Here is a 26,109-nt window from a genome sequence, read left to right on the forward strand (position 1 = left end):
GAAATGTGTGAATTCCGTGTCTATCTCATCCCTCTTTCGATTCATGCAATCGTTTCACGGTTTTTGTAAGCGTTAGAGATTGGCCTTCTACCGGTATAATAAAATACACCAAAAAAATTATCAAACGGGGGGGGGGGGGGGTAGTAATATCCATACTTCCGGACCCTAGGCCTCATCAAGCGAACATTTGTCAGCCGAGACAGGAACATCATCCAACGCCTATACATTACATTGGTTCGACCTGGTACATATGTACATGTACATATATTAATATCTCACAAGTGGTCATCTCAAAAGCTTACAGAAGATAGAAACTGACTATTAGAATGACTTATGGGGTGATAAGTGGGGGAAATAACATATTTTGGATAAATTATTAGTTTTGTTTAAAAATAATTTTGAGTCATTCTAGAATGGGGAGTATGTATCTAAGATCTATACAATGTATCCCCATTTCAGTTGCCTGTGACAATGACAAGCTCGAGAGAGTACAGAGAAGGGTAACCAAACTATGCACTGACATAAAGGATTCACACAGTGAACAGAAGCTGGAGAGTCTGAAACTGCCGCCATTGTTCTATCGGAGACAGCGTGGAGATATAATCCAAGTGTATGAGATCCTGACTAGCAAAGACAACATCAACAAGGACAAGCTGCTGCCTCTGTCCCACTCAACAACAAGCTGCTGCCTCTGTCCCACTCAACAACAAGCTGCTGCCTCTGTTCCACTCAACAACAAGCTGCTGTCTCTGTCCCACCCAACAACAAGGACAAGCTGCTGTCTCTGTCCCACCCAACAACAAGGACAAGCTGCTGTCTCTGTCCCACTCAACAACAAGCTGCTGCCTCTGTCCCACTCAACAACAAGCTGCTGTCTCTGTCCCACCCAACAACAACGACAAGCTGCTGCCTCTGTCCCACTCAACAACAAGCTGCTGCCTCTGTCCAATTCAACAACAAGCTGCTGCCTCTGTCCCACTCAACAACAAGCTGCTGCCTCTGTCCCACTCAACAACAAGGACAAGCTGCTGCCTCTGTCCAATTCAACAACAAGGACAAGCTGCTGTCTCTGTCCCACTCAACAACAAGCTGCTGCCTCTGTCCAATTCAACAACAAGCTGCTGTCTCTGTCCCACTCAACAACAAGGACAAGCTGCTGCCTCTGTCCAATTCAACAACAAGGACAAGCTGCTGTCTCTGTCCCACCCAACAACAAGCTGCTGCCTCTGTCCCACTGAACAACAAGCTGCTGTCTCTGTCCCACTGAACAACAAGCTGCTGCCTCTGTCCAATTCAACAACAAGCTGCTGTCTCTGTCCCACTCAACCACTTGTCAGGTTTTCCCCCTTATTTTGTGAATTCAAGATATCGATCTAATTTATCTATGATTGTTCACACACAAAGAGACAGAGGGGAAGAGAGAGAGAGGGTATAAATTATTCTTAATTTCCTTTGAAGGCGGATGTTGGTACTCAGAATCCATTCACTGCTACAGCCCAGCCCCTGTGTGCCGAGAATTGGTCAAACTCCGTGGCTCTTTCCTTACAGTATCCTCAAAATGCGATATTTTTACAGTGTACTTTTTAGCAAGATTTTCTGACGAAAAAAAAAGGGGGGGGGGTGGTCCCCACTCTAGATCCGACCACCACTGAATTTATAAGATTCACTGCAGGCACCTGAAGTATGGATATTACTACCCCCCCCCCCTTTTTTTTATTTTGATAATTTTTTGTGGAAATAATTTCTCTGAAATGTGTGAATTCCCTATCTATCTCATCCCTCTTTCGATTTATGTAATCGTTTCACGCTTTCTGTAAGCTTTAGAGATTGGCCTTCTACCGGTATAATAAGATACACGTGCCTGTGGTAAGACTACGTCATGTGTGTTAAATTGTAACGATTCATCATATCCTTTTTCACAAAATTTAATATAAGTTGATAGAAAATCACGTTGGGAACCTTCACTTTGTTTCCTTCAGTGCATCTATTTCTTAAATTTGAAATCTGGAAACAATTTTATGTTTCAAGTTACGCAGTTTAATTTTTCTTCGTATAATGACCGCAAAACAAAATTATGTAACGATATTCTCGAAGTGAAAAACCATGATAGATCTGAATGGGTGAATTCTTGGCATTGGTACCTGTAAAACGCGAAACGAAACGAAATCTGCCGAAACGAAACCTACCGAAACGAAATGAAATCTGCCGAAACGAAACGAAACCTACCGAACGAAATAGATTATAGAACCGAACTGTGTAATCATGATAATAAAAAAAATGGTATCTCAGATCCCTGTGAAAGTTACCATATATAAATGAAATTCTCTTCCCTATTGATGTTGAAATTTTCTTCCCTCTTTCGGGTTGACTGATACATTTCTAAGCGGTACATCGGTTAGCATCAAACATTGTTTGAAGAAGCTGGTGTCTGAGAAAGTTGAAACAGGAAGACGTTTAACCTCTTATTTTATCTCTAACTGCTCAGGTGCGAGTACTTTCAATAATGGAAAAGAATTATACAATTCGGCAAGATATATATACATGTGCATGTATTATTCAAAATGATATGAAGTAAGTCTAAAGATAAATTTATATATTTGGGATGTTGTTAAAACGGGGAATTGAAAACGGAACGGAAAATATTTAATGCAACGGTATCAGGAAGAGATCAGTATTTTGAAAAATTAAAAGGCTTATGAACAAGGGAAGCAGAAATTACAAAGAAAATGGGAAGACATACTCAGAATCCATCGTTTAATATACCACATACAAATACACAATACCCACGTGCATACATAGATTTGTCTTTATCTGAAGCAAAAAACTACTGAAACATGTATTTATGCCCAAAGGTGGATCCAACGCCGGCGACCCCACCCCTCGTTTAGTGTGTTTCCCCAGACCTCCGACTTGTGAGACTGTAATCCTCCGTTCTGAAATGTCTGGATCCGAATCTAATTGCACATGGTATTGGTCATTTTATCAACTTCGGATATGTACTTCTTGCTTTGTACTCACCCTTTCCAACTTTTAAAACTTTGTATCAGTCAATCCGAAAGCCTACATCAAAGGGGGAGGGGGGATTTTATTTATATGTGGTAACTTTCACAGGGGTATGAGATACCATTTTCAATTATGAAAATTAAAAGTGTTCAGTTATACAATCTGTTCCGTTTCGGTAGATTTCGATTCGTTTCCGTAGATTTCGATTCGTTTCGGTAGATTTCGTTTTGTTTCGCACTTTACAGGTACCCTTCTTGGCATAAGGTTAGATAAAGAAAAAAATATATCTAAACTAAAGATAAAGCTTTTTCATCACTTAACTACGGAAGCCCATTAGTGCAAACCAAAACTAAATAAAAAACGAAATTATTATATAAAAAACAAAATTATTATATAAAAAACGAAATTATTAAATAAAAAACTAAATTATTATATAAAAAACGAAAACTAAATAAAAAACGAAATTATTATATAAAAAACGAAATTATTATATAAAAAACGAAAACTAAATAAAAAACGAAATTATTATATAAAAAACGAAATTATTATATAAAAAACGAAATTATTAAATAAAAAACGAAATTAATAAATAAAAACGAAAATATTAAATAAAAAACGAAATCAAGAACAGTTTTTGAGAATATAATGTGTGTGTGTCAGTGGAGCTTAACAAGGAAGGAAACATGGCTCCTAATTCTTTGATTTACTGCGATTTCATCATCGCCAATGGAGTTTTACAGAAATCTAATGACATTACAAATTAGCCAACTTATCCATTCACTACACGTTTATCTACTATGTTCGCTGAAAGGTCCCAAACCTCGTGTATCAGATTACAGGATTTCTCCAAAATTACTTCAACACTAGCCCCCATAAATCTAAGAATACATATGGCTCCCATCAGCCACATACCTCAACAATCACTTGACTCTACACTAATTAAGTGTTTCGGCGGTGTGAAAATTGATTGGATTGATCGATAGATTGAAGTTTAGCTGCATGCAGATCCACCTCATCAGAAGTCTATTTGCACTTCACAATTATCATGCAGGTTAATTATTCTGAAATGAAGGTGTGAGCATATCCCTTAAATTTTTATTGCGTTCTTTTCCGTAATTTTGATTACGGATATCTTCGTTTACCTGATCAAAATGTAAGACTCACGGAGGGTCTGCTTACTCCTCCTAGGCACCTGGTCCCACCTCTGGTATATCCAGGGGCCGTGTTTACCCAACTCTCTATTTTGTATTGCTTACAGGAGTTATGAGATTCATCAGTGTTCGTTATATATATATATATTTATCAGATAGGACACACACTTTAATTACACATCTGATACAGGACAGCAACTTTTGTTGCTGTTGTATTTTTAGAAGATAAGACATAGGGTTTTTTAAAAATAAAAATATGGAATGCACCGGTCCCAACCCCCCAATAAATATTGAGGGACACTTATATAAGTTTATCTAATACTCTCTTTCGAATTGTGAAAAAAATGGTTTTGAGAGAGAATATTAGTGAGAACATGTCCCCGCACCACGTGTCCTCACTAATCTATTTATGCTGAATCTACATCTTTCACATGCTGTGGATCACGTTTATGTCCTCACAGTGTACTAACTTTCCCACAACTTCTGTCAAATGGTTAAAATTGTCCTCACTTTACATGTTTTAATCTCTCTCTCTCTCTCTCTCTCTCTCTCTCTCTCTCTCTCTCTCTCTCTCTCTTCTGTATTTACTTTATCTAGAAATAGACAGAAATCAGTTTTTAAAATAACAAACTTATGTCATACATTACGTTGTGGCATGTCGCATTCACAATTTTTTTTTTTTTTTTTAAGATCTAGATCTAGTACGAATTAAACAAAGGTAGATCTATCTTGTACATACAAAGCCGGAAGTGGGCGATTGTGATCGACTTTTAACGGACTTGTCAGAGTTGACTTGTCATTATGATTGTAACTGTAGACCTCCAAAATGTCAGTTAGTCTTGCTGACAGCGGTCAGGAATCCCCCGTGCTCCACGTTGTGGTGGTCGGATTTCATCACAAAAAGGGATGTCAGGTAAAAAGATGAAGATAGTTCCTTTACAGCTAGTCCATGTAGGGCTATTGATCACGTTTCTGTCTATCAGTCAGAGGCATATTAGAAAGATAACGCACAGAAGTTAATTATTTTAATTTGTCACAATGCGTTATCCCTCTCTGCCCCTGTCCCCTAGCTGCAATAATGTAGCCCTATCCAATTTTTTTTATTCTGACGTTTTCGGGATAGGGCTACAGTTCCATAGGATCTCCGTAATGGTGCAAAATAATTTTATGAATAACCGATAATAAACTCTGTGTATTAGTCCCAAATGTTGTTTACACCAAAAGGAGTACCAACTTTGTGCTCGGGCATGTCTAATAAAGGTGTTTTTCATTAAATATAATGTACAGCATGCAAAATTCTTCGTCTGCTCCGCCATGCTTGTTATCGCGAGATCTCGTAGGTGGATCTAATGAAAAGCCTAAACATTGACAATCAGCGCGAAAATTTAGTTACTCGAGCCACTTCGACAAAGAAAGGAAAATCATATTGTTGCAGAAAGAATTTACACTCTGCTGTTCGGTTTTTAACTTGATAGTAAATTCAAACCTTTTCAATACCAACGAAATAGCTTTCGCCTCCATACTTGTCCATTGATGTAAATACTACCTTATATGGCATATGCAAATGACTTGACAACCGGAAGTTGAAACTTCAGTACCTCAAACATGGCGCACAAATATGAATCGAGAAATTGGAATTTATCGAAATTGTTGAAAACGGTAGAATAGAGCCTCACAAATCTAAAGTTGCAGGTTGTAAATTTAAATATTGACTAAGAAACATAGAATATCATTTTATTTACGTAAAGAAAGTCAGGAAATGTTTAGAATGAGCGCAAATGTTGCAGGAGTGAATCACTCCCGCATTTGCACCATTACGGAGATCCTAAGGAGTTGTAGCCCTCTCCCTAAAAAAAAAAAAAAAAAAAAAATCAGAGAGGGCTACATTATTGCAGCTACCTGTCCCCCATCAATTACCGGGCCGTACTCTTTCCTTTCATTAAACAGGTTGGGAACACTTCCCCTATAGCGAGATATTCTCGCTAAAACGCGATTATCCCTCTTTAGCGAGAAATAAACATTACCATAAACAGGTGTTTTGGCGTCTTTATTGAAAATAATCGCAAATCCCGTGCAACCCTGAATAAGTGCGACACGCACTCAACATGAAGCGAATTGTTTCTATGAAATTGACAACATAGTCAAGAAATTTCATATCAAAGTTGCTGCGTAAGAGAGAAGCAATCTGAAATCCAATACACATCGTGAGTGTTTTTGTTTTGATTAATATATATTTGCAGAAGTATCAGACATTTTAGCACTTTTTCTTTTCACGTGAAACACGAAGAGATGTACTCCACAGGTGGTTTTTCTCGGTTGTACGGGATATATTTACTCTCGCTAGAGAGGGATAATCGTGTTTTAGCGAGAATATCTCGCTATAGGGGAAGTGTTCCCAACCTGTTGAATTTTTAGTTGTTTACATTATTTTGTGTCTAGTATTGGCCTCCTCACTTCACACAACAGAATCCGGGAGAAGTATTCGAAGTCTTCGGTAAAGTGTGGAAAAATGTTCATTTGTTGATAAAAAGTTGCCTCAGAGTAACGAGCAAATTACCACTAGTTTACACCGCTGTTACCTGTCTGTTACATAGCACTAGTTTACACCGCTGTTACCTGTCTGTTACATAGCACTAATTTACACCGCTGTTACCTGTCTGTTACATAGCACTAGTTTACACCGCTGTTACCTGTCTGTTACATAGCACTAGTTTACACCGCTGTTACCTGTCTGTTACATAGCACTAGTTTACACCGCTGTTACCTGTCTGTTACATAGCACTAGTTTACACCGCTGTTACCTGTCTGTTAAGCTAGCACCTTGTGTTTTGATAACAATTTTCGGTGGTTTCTTCTAGTTGAGAAGACGCTATGGTGCACAGATAGAATACACAGGTCTAAATGTCTAGATTGATAACAATATCCTGTGGTATGTGACAGCAGCTAGGCACCAAAATGTATCTCAGTTTCACACTTTTTCATAAGACAATCAGGACATGTGTGTACCATGATGATTGCTTTGAAAACAACTTTAGTTGGCTGTTACATGTACTTTAAATTCTGAAAATTGTCTTTGGAATGAAAAGAATATTTTTTGTCTGATCGAGTTAATTTGCAATTTCTTCATGAAAATTCACAGATCACATGTGTATTTGAGTCAGGTCAAAAGTGTTTTGAAAGAGTTATGCCCCTTGGACTTGGAAAATTTCAAACAATTCCTTTTTTTCATGTTGTTAGCTCAGCCATACATGGACATTTTGAATTGAACTTTTGGATATTAGTACATCTTGAGAATACACAGGTCAAGTACTTCTATTGGTTAGGTTGGTTAATTTTTGGCAGAGTTATGGCCCCTAGGTATTTATGATACTTCAACACATCTAGGGGTATAGGTTTCATGCAGTTAAATGATATGATTGTTTCATACCAGGTGGAATATTCCTATCCACCACTTGTGGAAGGAAATGACGTCGGTAGTTCCGAGGTTCCTGGAGAATGGAAGCACCTAGCCTCGCTAGCGATTCCCGACGGAGCACATAATTACACGAAAGGTAAAGAGTGTGATTGTTTAAATTAATAAACCACTGGATACTGCTAAAAGATGAAAAATTGTATAAAATATACAGTATATGCCATGATAGAGACTGCTACTAAAAGATGGAAAATGATGAACAATTATGTCTCAATGGAAACTGCTAAAGATGAAAGATAATGTACAATATATGTCTCCATGAAAAGCTGAAGATGAAATAGAATGTTGGTGAGACCCCGAGATGATCTGATATGTATTTGGCTATTTACATTCTTTAAGTCTTAAATTTTTAGATGACAGATGTCTATTACTTTCTATAATGAAATAAATGACTCTTATGTTTACAGACACAATTTACTTCCACCTTCCGTCTCGTGATGGGACCTACAGGACAGTATACGGGGTAGCCTGCTACAGACAGATAGACTCATCAGTAAGTACCGGGAATCACAGAGAGTGTACGGGGTAGCCTGCTACAGACAGATAGACTCATCAGTAAGTACCGGGAATCACAGAGACTCGGCCATAAAGGAGGCATTTAAAGGAAATAAGTTTCATTTTAAAAAATATATGAGGGCATGAACTGGGACACTTTACGCTGGCGTACTGCATGAAGCATATTAACTCTTCATTAAAAGTATATCCCGGCGTGAAGCATATTAACTCTTCATTAAAAGTATATCCCCGCGTGAAGCGGTGTAGTTCATACTTGTGTAATCTCAAACATGAAATTCATTTCTCATATTTACATTCTATTATCATTTCTGTTAGAATTCCTATCTGTTAAAATAGATGTAATATATACAACTCTTATAATTCCTAGCTGTTAAAATAGATGTAATATATACAACTCTTATAATTCCTAGCTGTTAAAATAGATGTAATAGTTACAAGTCTTATAATTCCTAGCTGTTAAAATAGATGTAATAGTTACAACTGTTAGAATTCCTAGCTGTTAAAATAGATGAAATATATACAACTCTCATAATTCCTAGCTGTTAAAATAGATGTAATAGTTATAACTGTTAGAATTCCTAGCTGTTAAAATAGATGTAATAGTTACAACTGTTAGAATTCCTAGCTGTTAAAATAGATGTAATATATATAACTGTTAGAATTCCTAGCTGTTAAAATAGATGTAATATATATAACTGTTAGAATTCCTAGCTGTTAAAATAGATGTAATAGTTACAACTGTTAGAATTCCTAGCTGTTAAAATAAATGTAATATATATAACTGTTAGAATTCCTAGCTGTTAAAATAGATGTAATAGTTACAACTGTTAGAACTCCTAGCTGTTAAAATAGATGTAATAGTTACAACTGTTAGAATTCCTAGCTGTTAAAATAGATGTAATAGTTACAACTGTTAGAACTCCTAGCTGTTAAAATAGATGTAATAGTTACAACTGTTAGAATTCCTAGCTGTTAAAATAGATGTAATAGTTACAACTGTTAGAATTCCTAGCTGTTAAAATAGATGTAATATATACAACTCTTATAATTCCTAGCTGTTAAAATAGATGTAATAGTTACAACTGTTAGAATTCCTAGCTGTTAAAATAGATGTAATAGTTACAACTGTTAGAATTCCTAGCTGTTAAAATAGATGTAATATATATAACTGTTAGAATTCCTAGCTGTAAAAATAGATGTAATAGTTACAACTGTTAGAATTCCTAGCTGTTAAAATAGATGTAATATATATAACTGTTAGAATTCCTAGCTGTTAAAATAGATGTAATAGTTACAACTGTTAGAATTCCTAGCTGTTAAAATAGATGTAATATATATAACTGTTAGAACTCCTAGCTGTTAAAATAGATGTAATAGTTACAACTGTTAGAATTCCTAGCTGTTAAAATAGATGTAATAATTACAACTGTTAGAATTCCTAGCTGTTAAAATAGATGTAATAGTTACAACTGTTAGAATTCCTAGCTGTTAAAATAGATGTAATATATATAACTGTTAGAATTCCTAGCTGTAAAAATAGATGTAATAGTTACAACTGTTAGAATTCCTAGCTGTTAAAATAGATGTAATATATATAACTGTTAGAATTCCTAGCTGTTAAAATAGATGTAATAGTTACAACTGTTAGAACTCCTAGCTGTTAAAATAGATGTAATAGTTACAACTGTTAGAACTCCTAGCTGTTAAAATAGATGTAATAGTTACAACTGTTAGAATTCCCAGCTGTTAAAATAAATGTAATATATATAACTGTTAGAACTCCTAGCTGTTAAAATAGATGTAATAGTTACAACTGTTAGAATTCCTAGCTGTTAAAATAGGTGTAATAATTACAACTGTTAGAATTCCTAGCTGTTAAAATAGATGTAATAGTTACAACTGTTAGAATTCCTAGCTGTTAAAATAGATGTAATATATATAACTGTTAGAATTCCTAGCTGTTAAAATAGATGTAATAGTTACAACTGTTAGAATTCCTAGCTGTTAAAATAGATGTAATATATATAACTGTTAGAATTCTTAGCTGTTAAAATAGATGTAATATATATAACTGTTAGAATTCTTAGCTGTTAAAATAGATGTAATATATATAACTGTTAGAATTCCTAGCTGTTAAAATAGATGAAATATATACAACTCTCATAATTCCTAGCTGTTAAAATAGATGTAATAGTTATAACTGTTAGAATTCCTAGCTGTTAAAATAGATGTAATAGTTACAACCGTTAGAATTCCTAGCTGTTAAAATAGATGTAATATATATAACTGTTAGAATTCCTAGCTGTTAAAATAAATGTAATATATATAACTGTTAGAATTCCTAGCTGTTAAAATAGATGTAATATATATAACTGTTAGAACTCCTAGCTGTTAAAATAGATGTAATAGTTACAACTGTTAGAATTCCTAGCTGTTAAAATAGGTGTAATAATTACAACTGTTAGAATTCCTAGCTGTTAAAATAAATGTAATATATATAACTGTTAGAATTCCTAGCTGTTAAAATAGATGTAATAGTTACAACTGTTAGAATTCCTAGCTGTTAAAATAGATGTAATAGTTACAACTGTTAGAATTCCTAGCTGTTAAAATAGATGTAATATATATAACTGTTAGAATTCCTAGCTGTTAAAATAGATGTAATAGTTACAACTGTTAGAACTCCTAGCTGTTAAAATAGATGTAATATATATAACTGTTAGAATTCCTAGCTGTTAAAATAGATGTAATAGTTACAACTGTTAGAACTCCTAGCTGTTAAAATAGATGTAATATATATAACTGTTAGAATTCCTAGCTGTTAAAATAGATGTAATAGTTACAACTGTTAGAATTCCTAGCTGTTAAAATAGATGTAATAGTTACAACTGTTAGAACTCCTAGCTGTTAAAATAGATGTAATAGTTACAACTGTTAGAACTCCTAGCTGTTAAAATAGATGTAATAGTTACAACTGTTAGAACTCCTAGCTGTTAAAATAGATGTAATAGTTACAACCGTTAGAATTCCTAGCTGTTAAAATAAATGTAATATATATAACTGTTAGAATTCCTAGCTGTTAAAATAGATGTAATAGTTACAACTGTTAGAACTCCTAGCTGTTAAAATAGATGTAATATATATAACTGTTAGAATTCCTAGCTGTTAAAAAAGATGTAATATATATAACTGTTAGAATTCCTAGCTGTTAAAATAGATGTAATAGTTACAACTGTTAGAACTCCTAGCTGTTAAAATAGATGTAATAGTTACAACCGTTAGAATTCCTAGCTGTTAAAATAAATGTAATATATATAACTGTTAGAATTCCTAGCTGTTAAAATAGATGTAATAGTTACAACTGTTAGAATTCCTAGCTGTTAAAATAGATGTAATATATATAACTGTTAGAACTCCTAGCTGTTAAAATAGATGTAATAATTACAACTGTTAGAATTCCTAGCTGTTAAAATAGATGTAATAGTTACAACTGTTAGAATTCCTAGCTGTTAAAATAGATGTAATATATATAACTGTTAGAATTCCTAGCTGTTAAAATAGATGTAATAGTTACAACTGTTAGAATTCCTAGCTGTTAAAATAGATGGTAATATATATAACTGTTAGAATTCCTAGCTGTTAAAATAGATGTAATAGTTACAACTGTTAGAATTCCTAGCTGTTAAAATAGATGTAATAGTTACAATTGTTATACACCTTCATTTTTTTCCTATATAAAACTAATACGATTTAGAACTAACATTTTAACTGTTAAATCAACTCTCACACTTGTGGTCTATTGACCGGTCAACAGTTTACGAACTGTTGACCGGGCAATAGTCTGTCTTATTTCCATTGGCTACGCAAGTCACGTGATTCTCGGACTGCAGCTTTGTTTACGTAATGACGAGGTTCAGTGATTTACCTGATGATGAAATACAGAATTTATTAGATGAAACGCTAAGCAGGAATATGAAAAATGTAATGATTGATTATTAATTCGGATATTAGGTATGTTTTATTTTAAACTATAGTTGTACGCAATTACACTGTCTTGTTAAAAGTTCGAAGTCAAGAAAACGTATGCACCTTGTAGAAACAACCTTTAAAAAATGAAGGTGTATAACAAAACAGTTATAGACTGTGTCCTCGGACAACAGCTGTTTTGTTTGACCCTCGAATGGATCTGTTGCCCTCAGCCTACGGCTTCGCGCAACAGATCCGTCCTCGGGTCAAACAAAACAGCTGTTGTCCTCAAACCCAGTCAATAACTGTATACTGTTAGAACTCCTAGCTGTTAAAATAGATGTAATAGTTACAACTGTTAGAATTCCTAGCTGTTAAAATAGATGTAATAGTTACAACTGTTAGAATTCCTAGCTGTTAAAATAGATGTAATATATATAACTGTTAGAATTCCTAGCTGTTAAAATAGATGTAATAGTTACAACTGTTAGAACTCCTAGCTGTTAAAATAGATGTAATATATATAACTGTTAGAATTCCTAGCTGTTAAAATAGATGTAATAGTTACAACTGTTAGAACTCCTAGCTGTTAAAATAGATGTAATATATATAACTGTTAGAATTCCTAGCTGTTAAAATAGATGTAATAGTTACAACTGTTAGAATTCCTAGCTGTTAAAATAGATGTAATAGTTACAACTGTTAGAACTCCTAGCTGTTAAAATAGATGTAATAGTTACAACTGTTAGAACTCCTAGCTGTTAAAATAGATGTAATAGTTACAACTGTTAGAACTCCTAGCTGTTAAAATAGATGTAATAGTTACAACCGTTAGAATTCCTAGCTGTTAAAATAAATGTAATATATATAACTGTTAGAATTCCTAGCTGTTAAAATAGATGTAATAGTTACAACTGTTAGAACTCCTAGCTGTTAAAATAGATGTAATATATATAACTGTTAGAATTCCTAGCTGTTAAAAAAGATGTAATATATATAACTGTTAGAATTCCTAGCTGTTAAAATAGATGTAATAGTTACAACTGTTAGAACTCCTAGCTGTTAAAATAGATGTAATAGTTACAACCGTTAGAATTCCTAGCTGTTAAAATAAATGTAATATATATAACTGTTAGAATTCCTAGCTGTTAAAATAGATGTAATAGTTACAACTGTTAGAATTCCTAGCTGTTAAAATAGATGTAATATATATAACTGTTAGAACTCCTAGCTGTTAAAATAGATGTAATAATTACAACTGTTAGAATTCCTAGCTGTTAAAATAGATGTAATAGTTACAACTGTTAGAATTCCTAGCTGTTAAAATAGATGTAATATATATAACTGTTAGAATTCCTAGCTGTTAAAATAGATGTAATAGTTACAACTGTTAGAATTCCTAGCTGTTAAAATAGATGGTAATATATATAACTGTTAGAATTCCTAGCTGTTAAAATAGATGTAATAGTTACAACTGTTAGAATTCCTAGCTGTTAAAATAGATGTAATAGTTACAATTGTTATACACCTTCATTTTTTTCCTATATAAAACTAATACGATTTAGAACTAACATTTTAACTGTTAAATCAACTCTCACACTTGTGGTCTATTGACCGGTCAACAGTTTACGAACTGTTGACCGGGCAATAGTCTGTCTTATTTCCATTGGCTACGCAAGTCACGTGATTCTCGGACTGCAGCTTTGTTTACGTAATGACGAGGTTCAGTGATTTACCTGATGATGAAATACAGAATTTATTAGATGAAACGCTAAGCAGGAATATGAAAAATGTAATGATTGATTATTAATTCGGATATTAGGTATGTTTTATTTTAAACTATAGTTGTACGCAATTACACTGTCTTGTTAAAAGTTCGAAGTCAAGAAAACGTATGCACCTTGTAGAAACAACCTTTAAAAAATGAAGGTGTATAACAAAACAGTTATAGACTGTGTCCTCGGACAACAGCTGTTTTGTTTGACCCTCGAATGGATCTGTTGCCCTCAGCCTACGGCTTCGCGCAACAGATCCGTCCTCGGGTCAAACAAAACAGCTGTTGTCCTCAAACCCAGTCAATAACTGTATACTGTTAGAACTCCTAGCTGTTAAAATAGATGTAATAGTTACAACTGTTAGAATTCCTAGCTGTTAAAATAGATGTAATATATATAACTGTTAGAATTCCTAGCTGTTAAAATAGATGTAATATATATAACTGTTAGAATTCCTAGCTGTTAAAATAGATGTAATATATATAACTGTTAGAATTCCTAGCTGTTAAAATAGATGTAATAGTTACAACTGTTAGAATTCCTAGCTGTTAAAATAGATGTAATATATATAACTGCATCACTTTGAATTGATGAGGAAATGACTATCATTACAATTTGTAAAGACATCACAGACAAAACAATGGAAATATGAATATATAATGGAGACTACTTTATCAAGGCAGAAAGAGATTTATGTGCTTCGAATTGTGTTGATTATTAAACATGTTAATATACTATCAGCTAACATGAGGTTTGGGCCCCACAGTGTTCTAGCTACACACAACCTAACAAAAACAGACCCAGAGTGTTTCAACCAGGTACAACCTAACAAGCAACAGACACAGTGTCCCAACCAGGTACAACCTAACAAAAACAGACCCAGAGTGTCCCAACCAGGTACAACCTAACAAAAACAGACCCAGAGTGTCTCAACCAGGTACATCCTAACCAACAACAGATACAGTGTCCCAACCAGGTACAACCTAACAAAAACAGACCCAGAGTGTCTCAACCAGGTACAACCTAACAAATAACAGATACAGTGTTCCAACCAGGTACAACCTAACAAAAACAGACCCAGAGTGTCCCAACCAGGTACAACCTAACAAAAACAGACCCAGAGTGTCCCAACCAGGTACACCCTAACAAACAACAGGCACAGTGTCCCAACAAGCCTCCAACCAGACACAACCTAACAAAATACAGTGTTCTAACCAGACACAACCTAACACTGCATGAGATGCAGAAAGCAGCCCCAGAGTTTACTTTGTGTTTGCCATCAGAATATGCATCTGCTTTTTGTCTGCTGTTGAATCTGTTACGGACTAGACTCAACAGACCGAGCCACGTCTGCTTTGCTCAATAAGTCTGTATCTGATCACCCTATGGTAACAATACATTTGTTTTCAGTCACTATGTAACATTTCATCACACTGTAATTTCTGTAAAAAGGCACTTCATTTAAAAGGCTCACGGCGGGTGTGACCAGTCGAGAGGGGATGCTTACTCCTCCTAGGCACTTGATCCCACCTCTGGTATATCCAGGTGTCACTGTTTGCCCAACTATCTACTTTGAATTGCTTGTAGGAGTTATGAGATTGATCACTGTTCGTTATCTTCACCTTTCATTGTTGTCATGGAAAAAGCCATATACCTGTACCTGTATCAATTTCTCTTCATGAAAATTGGTTAAGTTATATTATTGTCAAAATTGATAAAATCCTTATCCAATCATTTCATTGATTTTGTTGAAGAATTGTGTATTATTCAAACTTTCTAAATACCACTATTAACATTACTTCATGATGGGGAGGTCATGAGTTCAAGGCCACCTCGTGCCTTAGCCATGTCCGACTGAAGATTTAAGTATAGGTAGTGACTGCTGCTTGGCCAAACACCCAGCACTTAGAAGTGAGAGTTACAGGTCACGATACAGAACCCTCATATCACGATAAAGAACCCTCATGTCACGATAAAGAACCCTCATGTCACGATACAGAACCCTCATGTCACGATAAAGAACCCTCATGTCACGATAAAGAACCCTCATGTCACGATAAAGAACCCTCATGTCACGATAAAGAACCCTCATGTCACGATAAAGAACCCTCATGTCACGATAAAGAACTCTCATGTCACGATAAAGAACCCTCATGTCATGATAAAGAACCCTCATGTCACGATAAAGAACCCTCATGTCACGATAAAGAACCCTCATGTCATGATAAAGAACCCTCATGTCATGATAAAGAACCCTCATGTCACGATAAAGAACCCTCATGTCACGCCTCATGTCACGATAAAGAACCCTCATGTCATGATAAAGAACCCTCATGTCACGATACAGAACCCTCATGTCACGATAAAGAACCCTCATGTCATGATAAAGAACCCTCATGTCACGATAAAGAACCCTCATGTCATGATAAAGAACCCTCATGTCACGATACAGACCCCTCATGTCACGATACAGACCCCTCACTTGTACGGCCCTGAGCCCTCACTTGTACGGCCCTGAGCCCTCACTTGTACGGCCCTGAGCCCTCACTTGTACGGCCCTGAGCCCTCACTTGTACGGCCCTAAGCGGTATACATCGGTCTAAGTTTGTGACACGTCACCTGCAGCTGGTGATGTCTCAATATGAGAAATTCTCAGCGGGACAGAAAACAAACACATGTTGTCCTTAAAGTATATTTACTTAACAGACTTTGGAAAGACATTTGTACTGAACATGGCCTGGAAATGAAGAAATTGAGAAAATATTGTTTCTTTCTTTTTTTCAGGCTTTACTGAAGAAATCCTCAGATGTAACCAGGAGCACAGTCCAGAAAAGTGTCTGTGTGTTGAGTAGACTGGTAAGACAGAAGAAGTGTTCATAATAAGCTGTCTGTAACTATAAGCTCTTTCTTTCTGATAACTGATTCTGACTGGATTTTCCTGATTTACTCCAATCAGTCCCACTTTCCTGATCACGATTTGAAAAATGACCTATTTTACCTATTTTGAATTTTTGCTTTCCAACCAAACATTAACAATTAGGAAGGAGGTGATAATCATCCAATCAGATTGTGAGGAATTGGGGCATTGTGTGCTGACTGATTGTTATCATAGAAGCGTCACAAGAACACCTCTGGTTTTTTAGAACTAATTACAAGTCTTCTGTATGTGAATTGGATTTGGCAGCATGAGTGGTCCAGTGGCATTGTCACTTTGTGATTCAACACAGGCACCACACCCGCACATAAGAAACACAAGGCTTGTCAAAGCACATACAGGAGTGCGAGGCTGCATGGCAGATTCCCAGGATTGCCAGCCAAATGTGAGCTCTGTTGACACGAAGCTCAGCAGCAACACCCTGTAGTGCCACGTCTTCATACCATCTGACAGTATCCTGAAGGCTGTTAAGGATCGTTTTTGGTACACCCTGTAGTATGTCTTCATACCACCTGACAATGTCCTGAAGGCTGTTCAGGATCGTTTTTGATACACCCTGTAGTATGTCTTTATACCACCTGACAATGTCCTGAAGGCTGTTCAGGATCGTTTTTGATACACCCTGTAGTATGTCTTTATACCACCTGACAATGTCCTGAAGGCTGTTAAGGATTGTTTTGGTACACCCTGTTGTATTTTTGGGTACAGGAAGGACTGTGAGTCTCCAATTTGAGGAGAATACATTTACCGGTTACAATATCATTTATTTTTTTATATTTTATGATCAATTTACATTCAATATTTCATTCATAAACCTATGAAACAGATTGTTTTCCCCAGGTGTTTTTTCATTTTCATAAAATGTAGTTCATATAATGCTTTGTACAATTTCTTTTTTGAGTTAAATCATTTTGGATTTCTTTTACAGCCTCTCTATGGATTAATCCAGTCATTTTGGATTTCTTTTACAGCCTCTCTATGGATTAATCCAGTCATTTTGGATCTCTTTTACAGCCTCTCTACGGATTAATCCAGTCATTTTGGACTTCTTTTACAGCCTCTCAATGGATTAATCCAGTCATTTTGGATCTCTTTTACAGCCTGTCTACGGATCAATCCAGTCATTTTGGATCTCTTTTACAGCCTCTCTATGGATTAATCCAGTCATTTTGGATCTCTTTTACAGCCTCTCTACGGATCAATCCAGTCATTTTGGATCTCTTTTACAGCCTCTCTATGGATTAATCCAGTCATTTTGGATCTCTTTTACAGCCTCTCTATGGATTAATCCAGGCCAAGTTGGAGCTGATTACACATGCTTATTTTGAAGAGCTGGATTTCAGTAAAGTGGAGCTGCTGCAGGACACATACAAAAATCTCTGTTTGTCCATGACAGAAAGTCTGAGGGATGGATCGCAGGTTTTCCTAGGTAAAACTTCCCAAAACATGATATTTCTACACTTCTAGATATTACTGCACACCATACCAACAAGATATACAAAAACACCCGGATATACATTTTATCACGCCTCAGACAAAATTGTTGAAATCTAATTGGTCAGATCTTGGTCACATGACGCCGTGAAAAAAACCGTATCATGCGAGTAAAATCCGTATTGGGCGAGTAATTTTATTTATCGTCGGGTTCGACTTGCAGCCGTGTCAAAAGGAAAGACATTTGACTAAGTTGTATGATATAGACCCCCCACATACACAGTTAGAGGTCTTCGACGTGATAAATTCGTTACACAGTTAGTTAGTGACCTGATACGGAAAAATACATGGTGTGAAAAGAAAACCCGTATCGGGCGAGGCGAAGCCGAGCCCGATACGGGTTTTCTTTTCACACCATGTATTTTTCCGTATCAGGTCACTAACTAACTGTGTAACTAATAGTATGCAGTTATTCAATATCATCAGGGCTCTCGAAAGAAACTTAAGTCGAAAGTTGGAGTGATGTTAGATTTTGCTAAGATTTTGATTGCTCAAATAAAAGGACACACAAACTTAAGTTTGAGATTTTCTCGAGAAAACCAAGCCTGGTTCCATGATCATAAACTGATAAAAATATATAGACCCAAGTTGAATTTTCAAATTGATCTATTTCATGAAGTATTGATGTTGACAAGTCAATGGTTTAAAATTCATTGTGAAATTACATCTTAAATTCCTCTGTGGCCGAGTGGTTAGAACATCGCGCTCAAAATCACACGGCCTCTCACCTTTGTCGGCACGGGTTCGAATCCCGCTCGCGCCGGTAAGTGAGAAAGTTTCCCAGTTTACTTTCGGATGGTCGGTGGTCTCTTCCCAGGTGCATTGTATCTGGGTTCTCTCTTCCACCAACAAAAACTGGGTGCCACCATATAACTGAAAAATTGTTGAGTGTGGCAGAAAACATCAAATCAAATCAAACATCTTAAATTTGATGCAAAGAGTTTATGTGATTTTAACAAGCCATTGGTATATACAAAATCTTAAGTTTGATGAAAGTATGTTCTCAGTTTATGATCATGGAGCCTGTGCTCTTGTTTTTGGAAAGGCCAAGTCCCCAAAACTTATGATGAGTCCCAGGAAATTTTAATAGATTTCTCTCCTCCCCCCCCCCCCCCCCCCCTCAAATCTCAAACTCTTAAGTTAGAGCTTTCTTTTATTTGAGCAATCAAAATCTGAGATTTAAGTCCAAGTTTCGACTTAGTTTCCTTGGAGAAATCCTGGTCAGAAGTTGCCTGTGAAATACTCGTGTAAACATTACATATGTTAGTGCATGTGAAATACTCGTGTAAACATTACATATGTTAGTGCATGTGAAATACTCGTGTAAACATTACATATGTTAGTGCATGTGAAATACTCGTGTAAACATTACATACATTAGTGCCTGCTGATTAGTTGTTGTCGGCTCATTTTTTTTTCGGTGCAGAATTACGGGTAGTGTCCACACTAGTGGGCCCCCTTCCAGGTATCTGGCTAGCTGCACGCATGGCAGATCTCACCTCAGATCTCCAGCTCTTGAGCTCTCTACTGCCGACCCTCAAGACCGGAAAGATTAGTTAGGATTGATAACTGATGATTAATCAGTACTCAAACTACCCGTATTTAAAATCACTGTACTCGACTGAAATTATTGTAACTTCTACCTCTTACTTACAGTCTAAAGAAAAGTATCGCTAGAGTTTCTATCATCATCTGGGCCCAGAAAATGGATGATTTCAGTAGGGGTCCCAAAATCTGTTATCGGAATAAGGGATAGATAAGGAAATTCAAACGTTTGATTTGATCCAGACTCGTTTTGTGTTATACGACAGGAGCGTGAAGTTGGCATAAAATTGCAAAAATGCCAAAATCAATGAAAAAATTGATAAATTCAGGGAGTTTTTTCCCCAGAAAACATACAGCCCATGCATCAAGCAAATTCATATTTTGATCAAATACATTTTTCATCTTTTATTAATACACAATATATATTAATTCATTTTGGTAGACAGATGGGCACACTTTTTTCTAAGCAATAATCTGGATGAAATTTAACAGTTACGCTTTTTTTTTTAAAAAAAGGCGGGGAAAGTCTTATTCATGACATAATAATGCTATCAAATAAGCAATAACTTTCATCACTTTCAATTGAGTTCATTACTTTCGGTTGAGTTCATTACTTTCAATTGAGTTCATCACTTTCGGTTGAGTTCATCACTTTTGGTTGAGTTCATCACTTACGGTTGAGTTCATCACTTGACATGCACAAGCAAATATCATGAATTGACTATAGAAAGAAAAAGAATGGAATGAAGCTGCTTCAGATTAAGTGAATGTTAAGTTCCTTTTGAGTGATTGTTAAGCTGCTTTTGAGTGATTGTTAAGCTGCATTTAAGTGATTGTTAAGCTGCTTTTGAGTGATTGTTAAGCTGCATTTAAGTGATTGTTAAGCTGCTTTTGAGCGATTTATAAACTGGTTTGAGTGATTGTTAAGCTGCTTTTTAGTGATTGTTAAGCTGTTTTTGAGTGATTCTTAAGCTGCTTTTGAGTGATTGTTAAGTTCCTTTTGAGTGATTTATAAACTGGTTTGAGTGATTGTTAAGCTGCTTTTGAGTGATTGTTAAGCTGCTTTGAGTGACTGTGGTGAAAATGATTCACACTAAGTACTGGCAATATGTCTTATATTACTGTATACACAAAGTAACAATTGTAACACACCTCTTGTTTACTTTTTCAGGAATGTCTGTTCGAGATGCTGTAACACAGTTCAGACACAAAATAGTTTTGCTGTTCAAGCTCATTCTGTTGGAGAGAAGGGTAACTTTGAATTCAGTCTTCAATCTTGGTTTGGCCCATTGCATTTTCTTCTTTCCTGTTGCATACACAAATTAAGAAGAAACTTAGAATGCTCAGGTGAGCAATATCATCATAGCTTTATGTCAATCATCTTTATTTTTTCTTCAGGTTCTCTTCATTGGTGCCCCAGTGCAGACTCTGTGCAACACAATTTTAGCAGTTCTCTCCCTTTTTCCAGGTAAGATTTATCTTGCTTTCCCATCAAAAGTATTGGAGCCACAGTTTTAATTCATACACTGAAAGCCTTATCTCCTACAGATTATTGCTCTTCACTGAGGTGAAGTTTTAGTAACTTGAACTACATCTACACCCTTCAGCAGAACAGGATGTTAGGGCTGGGATGATTCAGGATTAGCTCAATTCGGTTCAGAACAGGACGCTGAAATTAACTTTCCTTTCTTTCACTTCCATTGATTTGAAATGTTTTTGGGGAGTTTGTGTTTCCATTTTCTGTGATTGATGAAAAGTAGATGACATTGATATTTCCATTTATTTCATTGGCTGAAATGTCTCTCACAACAATTGATGTAAGATGACAGTTAAAAGTAGCAAAGAACAAGAGCCACGAATCCCAAATACGAATCCCAAATACGAATCCCAAATATGAATCCCAAATATGAATCCCAAATATGAATCCCAAATACGAATCCCAAATATGAATCCCAAATATGGCCCTGTAATTTTGAGTAAAATAAAGTGTGTTACTTTTTAAACTTCATTTTGTATTCTATTTATCTTACATTCATAATTATTTCTTAAGTTTATATGTATTCTACTTCTTTTAATCTGTGTTTATTTTACTAATATCTGTCTGTATGTATGTTATATGCAGGACCATATTGAAAACTAGCATTATCGCTAAATATGTAATCCGGGATAAAAAAAAAAAAAAAGGCTTTATTATTATTATTACTTCCAAAATTCATTTTAGGCTATTTGTGGCTTTGGTTCTTTATTTTAGGCTATTTGTGGCTTTGGTTCTTTATTTTAGGCTATTTGTGGCTTTGGTTCTTTATTTTAGGCTATTTGTGGCTTTGGTTCTTTATTTTAGGCTATTTGTGGCTTTGGTTCTTTATGAATTATCAGGCTATTTGTGGCTTTGGTTCTTTATTTTAGGCTATTTGTGGCTTTGGTTCTTTATTTTAGGCTATTTGTGGCTTTGGTTCTTTATTTTAGGCTATTTGTGGCTTTGGTTCTTTATTTTAGGCTATTTGTGGCTTTGGTTCTTTATGAATTATCGATTTTTATGAGGTTTCAATCATGGGTAAGCAACATGGCTAAAAAGAGTTACGTGTATCTGTTCTCCTATATTTATATTCTGTTATTTGATTTGTTTCTTGTATGCTTATAGCAATGCTACCTCCCCCCCCCCCCCCCCCCCAAAAAAAAAACCCTTGAAATCCAACGAGCCCAATACTCCGAGATAACCCAAGCATTCACAATTTCTGTATTCATTTAGATAAATTAAACATGGCCGTACCAGAAACTCATGTTAGCTTTGATGTTCAATTCATACCAGATCAATTTAGATTCTTTTAAAAGATAGAATATGTATTTCCTTTCAGTGGGAGTTCTCTGGTTGTTTAATTTAGGTTCAATCAATGTGTCATTATTGAAATATGCCACCTCAACATGCATATATCTCTTGTATGAAAAATTTGGTTTCTTTAATCATTTTTTAAATGTAGTCACATCCTGTGGGAATCCGAGTTAAAACAGGTCCTCAGTACCCCTTGGTTGTCATAATAGGTGTCGCGACTAATTGGGGTCCTTCGGATGAGACTGCAAAAACCGAGGCCCCGTGTCACTGCAGGTGTGGCACGATAAAGATCCCTCCCTGCTCAAAGGCCGCAAGTGCCGAGCATAGGCCTGTGTTTTGCAGCCCTTCACTGGCAATGGTAACATCTCCATATGAGTTCGAGATTCTCGAGCAGAACGTTAAACATTGCCAATATACAACCAAGCAACAAATATAGTCACACATTGTATTTCTGTCTTAATATACATTACAGATAGCAATAAACAAATTAAATGCACTAGTTGTTGAACTTTATCGATGAATAGCAACATATAAGATTCTCGTTGTATGTTATGGAATCAAGTAGAAAATAATTGTCTAACGAATCGAGACTATTGTATCGTGATTCATATCGAATTGTAAAGGTGCTGTATATCACTTCACTCAGACGAAGGGGGTTAAAATGTGTTTCATGGGAATAAAGAGTATAGAAAATCTTTTAGAATTTTTCTTCTGAAGTACAGCAGGACCAATGTGTTTTTTTTTTTAATTTCACTCAGTCGACATACATTTGCACAGAAGTAGATTCAACAGAGCAGGACCACTGATACTCAGGTGACCGTTGTGGCCCATGAATATACGAATCACATTTAACATAACGAATCAAAATCATATTTAATATAGGGAATCCAAATAGTCCCCCCCCCCCCCCCCCCCCCCCCAGCGCTTCGTTATAAGCACGTTTTGTTGTATTAGCTAATTAACTTATGTCAACAAATTTTATCAATAGGTATGATTGAATTTGGATTAGAAGAATCATCCAGTGTGGAGCTAAACCGGCAGTTGTCCCCCACACTGAGAAACACAGCTTGTTCTGACAGTAGTGAGGAATTTTTGGAGGTCTGTTACCATGACGAGAAGGTCAAATACAACAATGCACACAGTAAAGAAGATCAGGTACAGCTTAAGCCAAGTATTCAAGTTTACGTATCATCCCACTGTCTCTCTGTAAAGCTTAAGCCAAGTATTCAAGTTTACGTATCATCCTACTGTCTCTCTGTAAAGCTTAAGCCAAGTATTCAAGTTTACGTATCATCCCACTGTCTCTCTGTAAAGCTTAAGCCAAGTATTCAAGTTTACGTATCATCCCACTGTCTCTCTGTAAAGCTTAAGCCAAGTATTCAAGTTTACGTATCACCCCACTGTCTCTCTGTAAAGCTTAAGCCAAGTATTCAAGTTTACGTATCATCCTACTGTCTCTCTGTAAACTTTTTCACATTTTCAATTTCTTTTCAACAACCGCACAGCCAGTTTCAATCAAACTTAGCACAAAAGGGATTCAAGTTTGTTCAAATGAAGGACCATGCACACGAGTAGAATAGAAGTGGAGGCAGGGGCTGTTTAAAAAACTTTTTTCTTCAAAACCACTGGACCATGAAAGCCATAAGTTGCATAGAATCGTCCTCATATAATAAAGATCCAAGTTGTGCAGAATCGTCTTTGTATAATAGAGATCCAAGCTCTTCAAATCCCCAGATTCCAGAAGCACTACTCAGGGGCAGCAGTGGCGTTTTAATTTTTCACATTTAAGTATATCGTATAGCAGGTTTTTTTTTCTGCGGGGTTATGAATTTGGCTTATTTTAGCAGTTAGATATCTTTCCGCCAAAATTTCACTAACTATTGCAGTATTTGCAAGAGAGATGACTCTTCCTTGCCTGCCTAAATTTATTCTGCTAAAATCATTAGCATACCTTTGAGCTAGCAAATCGCTAAATTTTAGACCCACAGGGAAAAAAAACCTGCTATACGGTATAAGGAAATTCTCTTAATTTAAAAATGTTTTCAAGAACTACAAAGATACAGTTTTTAGTCTAGATATATGTGCATCCTCCCGTCGCGTATATTAATTTTTGTTTATACAGTCACCATGACTACAGGTTTTGAAGGTTGCAAAGACTTAATATATAGAAACAGGGCTCGAAATTAACATAATTATGCCCATCAGTCTGTCACTGGTTAAAAGTCTGGTGGACTGACTGACATTTGATTTTTTGCAACAGAGTGGCACTGATGTTGGATGGCCCTTCATGGCATATTCTCATCAAAGCATCCATCATTTGGGAATATTTTGGAAAAAACACCTGCTTTTCAGCATTGGGAATGGGACCGATTTTCAGCCCTCTACAGACCCCCCAAAAACCTCTGGCATATCGTGTACTCCAGTGGTGCATAGCCAATGTTCTTTCACAAACATTTTTTATGAAACTTATACATGCATGTAATAATATTTTTTTTTTTTTTTTGATAGGAAGTGACACAAAATTCCTGCAGTGAACCAGAGGAACTTGAAATTCCAAGAGATGGGATGAACCGGAGCAAATATTCAGAGGATACAAGTGCACAGGACAGAATTAAGAATGTTGATACCGCTCAGGACTGTGACAAACAACCACGTGATGATGTTCAGCCTAAACCTGTAAGAAGTCTATCAGATACAGGGGGAGATAACTCTGGTAAGAAAAGCAAATTTGGTCGTTATAATGTAAAACGCACTCTCTCTGAAAGCTTTGCTCTGGATTATGAAAATGTAGGAGAAACAATGTCTACTTTTCAAAGTGACCACTCTATTTCATTTCCAAATGATCCTCTAGCCAATGTGAAGGATATTACCAAACTGAGTGCAATTCAGACAGGGACAACGTTGAAACAGACTGATTCTGTGATAAATGTCGAAGAAGTGAAAGATCGTTTAGAAGACTTGACTGATGAAGAGGACGAAGTTTCAAAGTTTGAACTTTCTTTGAACTTAGAGGATGCTCGGGAAGTTCTGAAAAGGAGTGAAGGTATAGAAGAATTAGACTCGCCAGAAAGCATCCAGAAGATTGATCAAGAAGACTGTTTCTCATGGGAAGAAGATAGACTACTGTTGAGTTTTGAACACAAAGAATCCATACGGGAAGTAGAATCATCAGAACAGCAAATACACCAATCAGCTTCTAATAAACAGTCATGTGACACTCGGCATTCTGGGACTGATACAGAGTCACTAAGTACAAGAGAAAGTGACAAGACAAATGTTGATAAAGAAAGCTCAGAGTCTGTAGAGAAAGAGGATAATGCCAGTGATATCAAGAAAAGTCCGGGAACCAAGGCAGCTGTCATAAAGAATAAAATTAGCTCAGCTTTCAGTGGTCTGAAGGCCAAGAGAGCCTCTGGAAGTCC

At 35.9% G+C, this 26,109-nt stretch overlaps 1 protein-coding gene across 2 annotated transcripts in view; it reads left to right on the top strand.

Moving 5' to 3' along the window:
* The first annotated feature begins 4,881 nt into the window (after positions 1-4,881).
* The window catches only part of LOC125666571 (late secretory pathway protein AVL9 homolog), a 35,754-nt gene continuing 14,526 nt past the window's right edge, over positions 4,882-26,109 (top strand). Inside the window, exons 1-10 of one of the 2 annotated variants that reach the window (XM_048899736.2) lie at positions 4,882-5,067; positions 7,585-7,705; positions 8,034-8,119; positions 16,668-16,739; positions 18,091-18,247; positions 21,029-21,108; positions 21,256-21,325; positions 23,676-23,842; positions 25,196-25,400; positions 25,539-26,109. The exon at positions 25,539-26,109 is cut by the window's right edge and continues 109 nt beyond it. In XM_048899736.2, coding sequence (XP_048755693.2) covers positions 4,981-5,067; positions 7,585-7,705; positions 8,034-8,119; positions 16,668-16,739; positions 18,091-18,247; positions 21,029-21,108; positions 21,256-21,325; positions 23,676-23,842; positions 25,196-25,400; positions 25,539-26,109 — 1,616 coding nt within the window. In that variant the 5' untranslated portion in view covers positions 4,882-4,980. Of the gene's footprint in view, positions 5,068-7,584; positions 7,706-8,033; positions 8,120-16,667; positions 16,740-18,090; positions 18,248-21,028; positions 21,109-21,255; positions 21,326-23,675; positions 23,843-25,195 lie in introns of both variants that reach the window. The other variant, XM_048899734.2, reaches the window with a different exon arrangement.

The sequence above is a fragment of the Ostrea edulis genome, chromosome 10, assembly GCF_947568905.1.
Source record: "Ostrea edulis chromosome 10, xbOstEdul1.1, whole genome shotgun sequence".
NCBI lineage: Eukaryota > Metazoa > Mollusca > Bivalvia > Ostreida > Ostreidae > Ostrea > Ostrea edulis.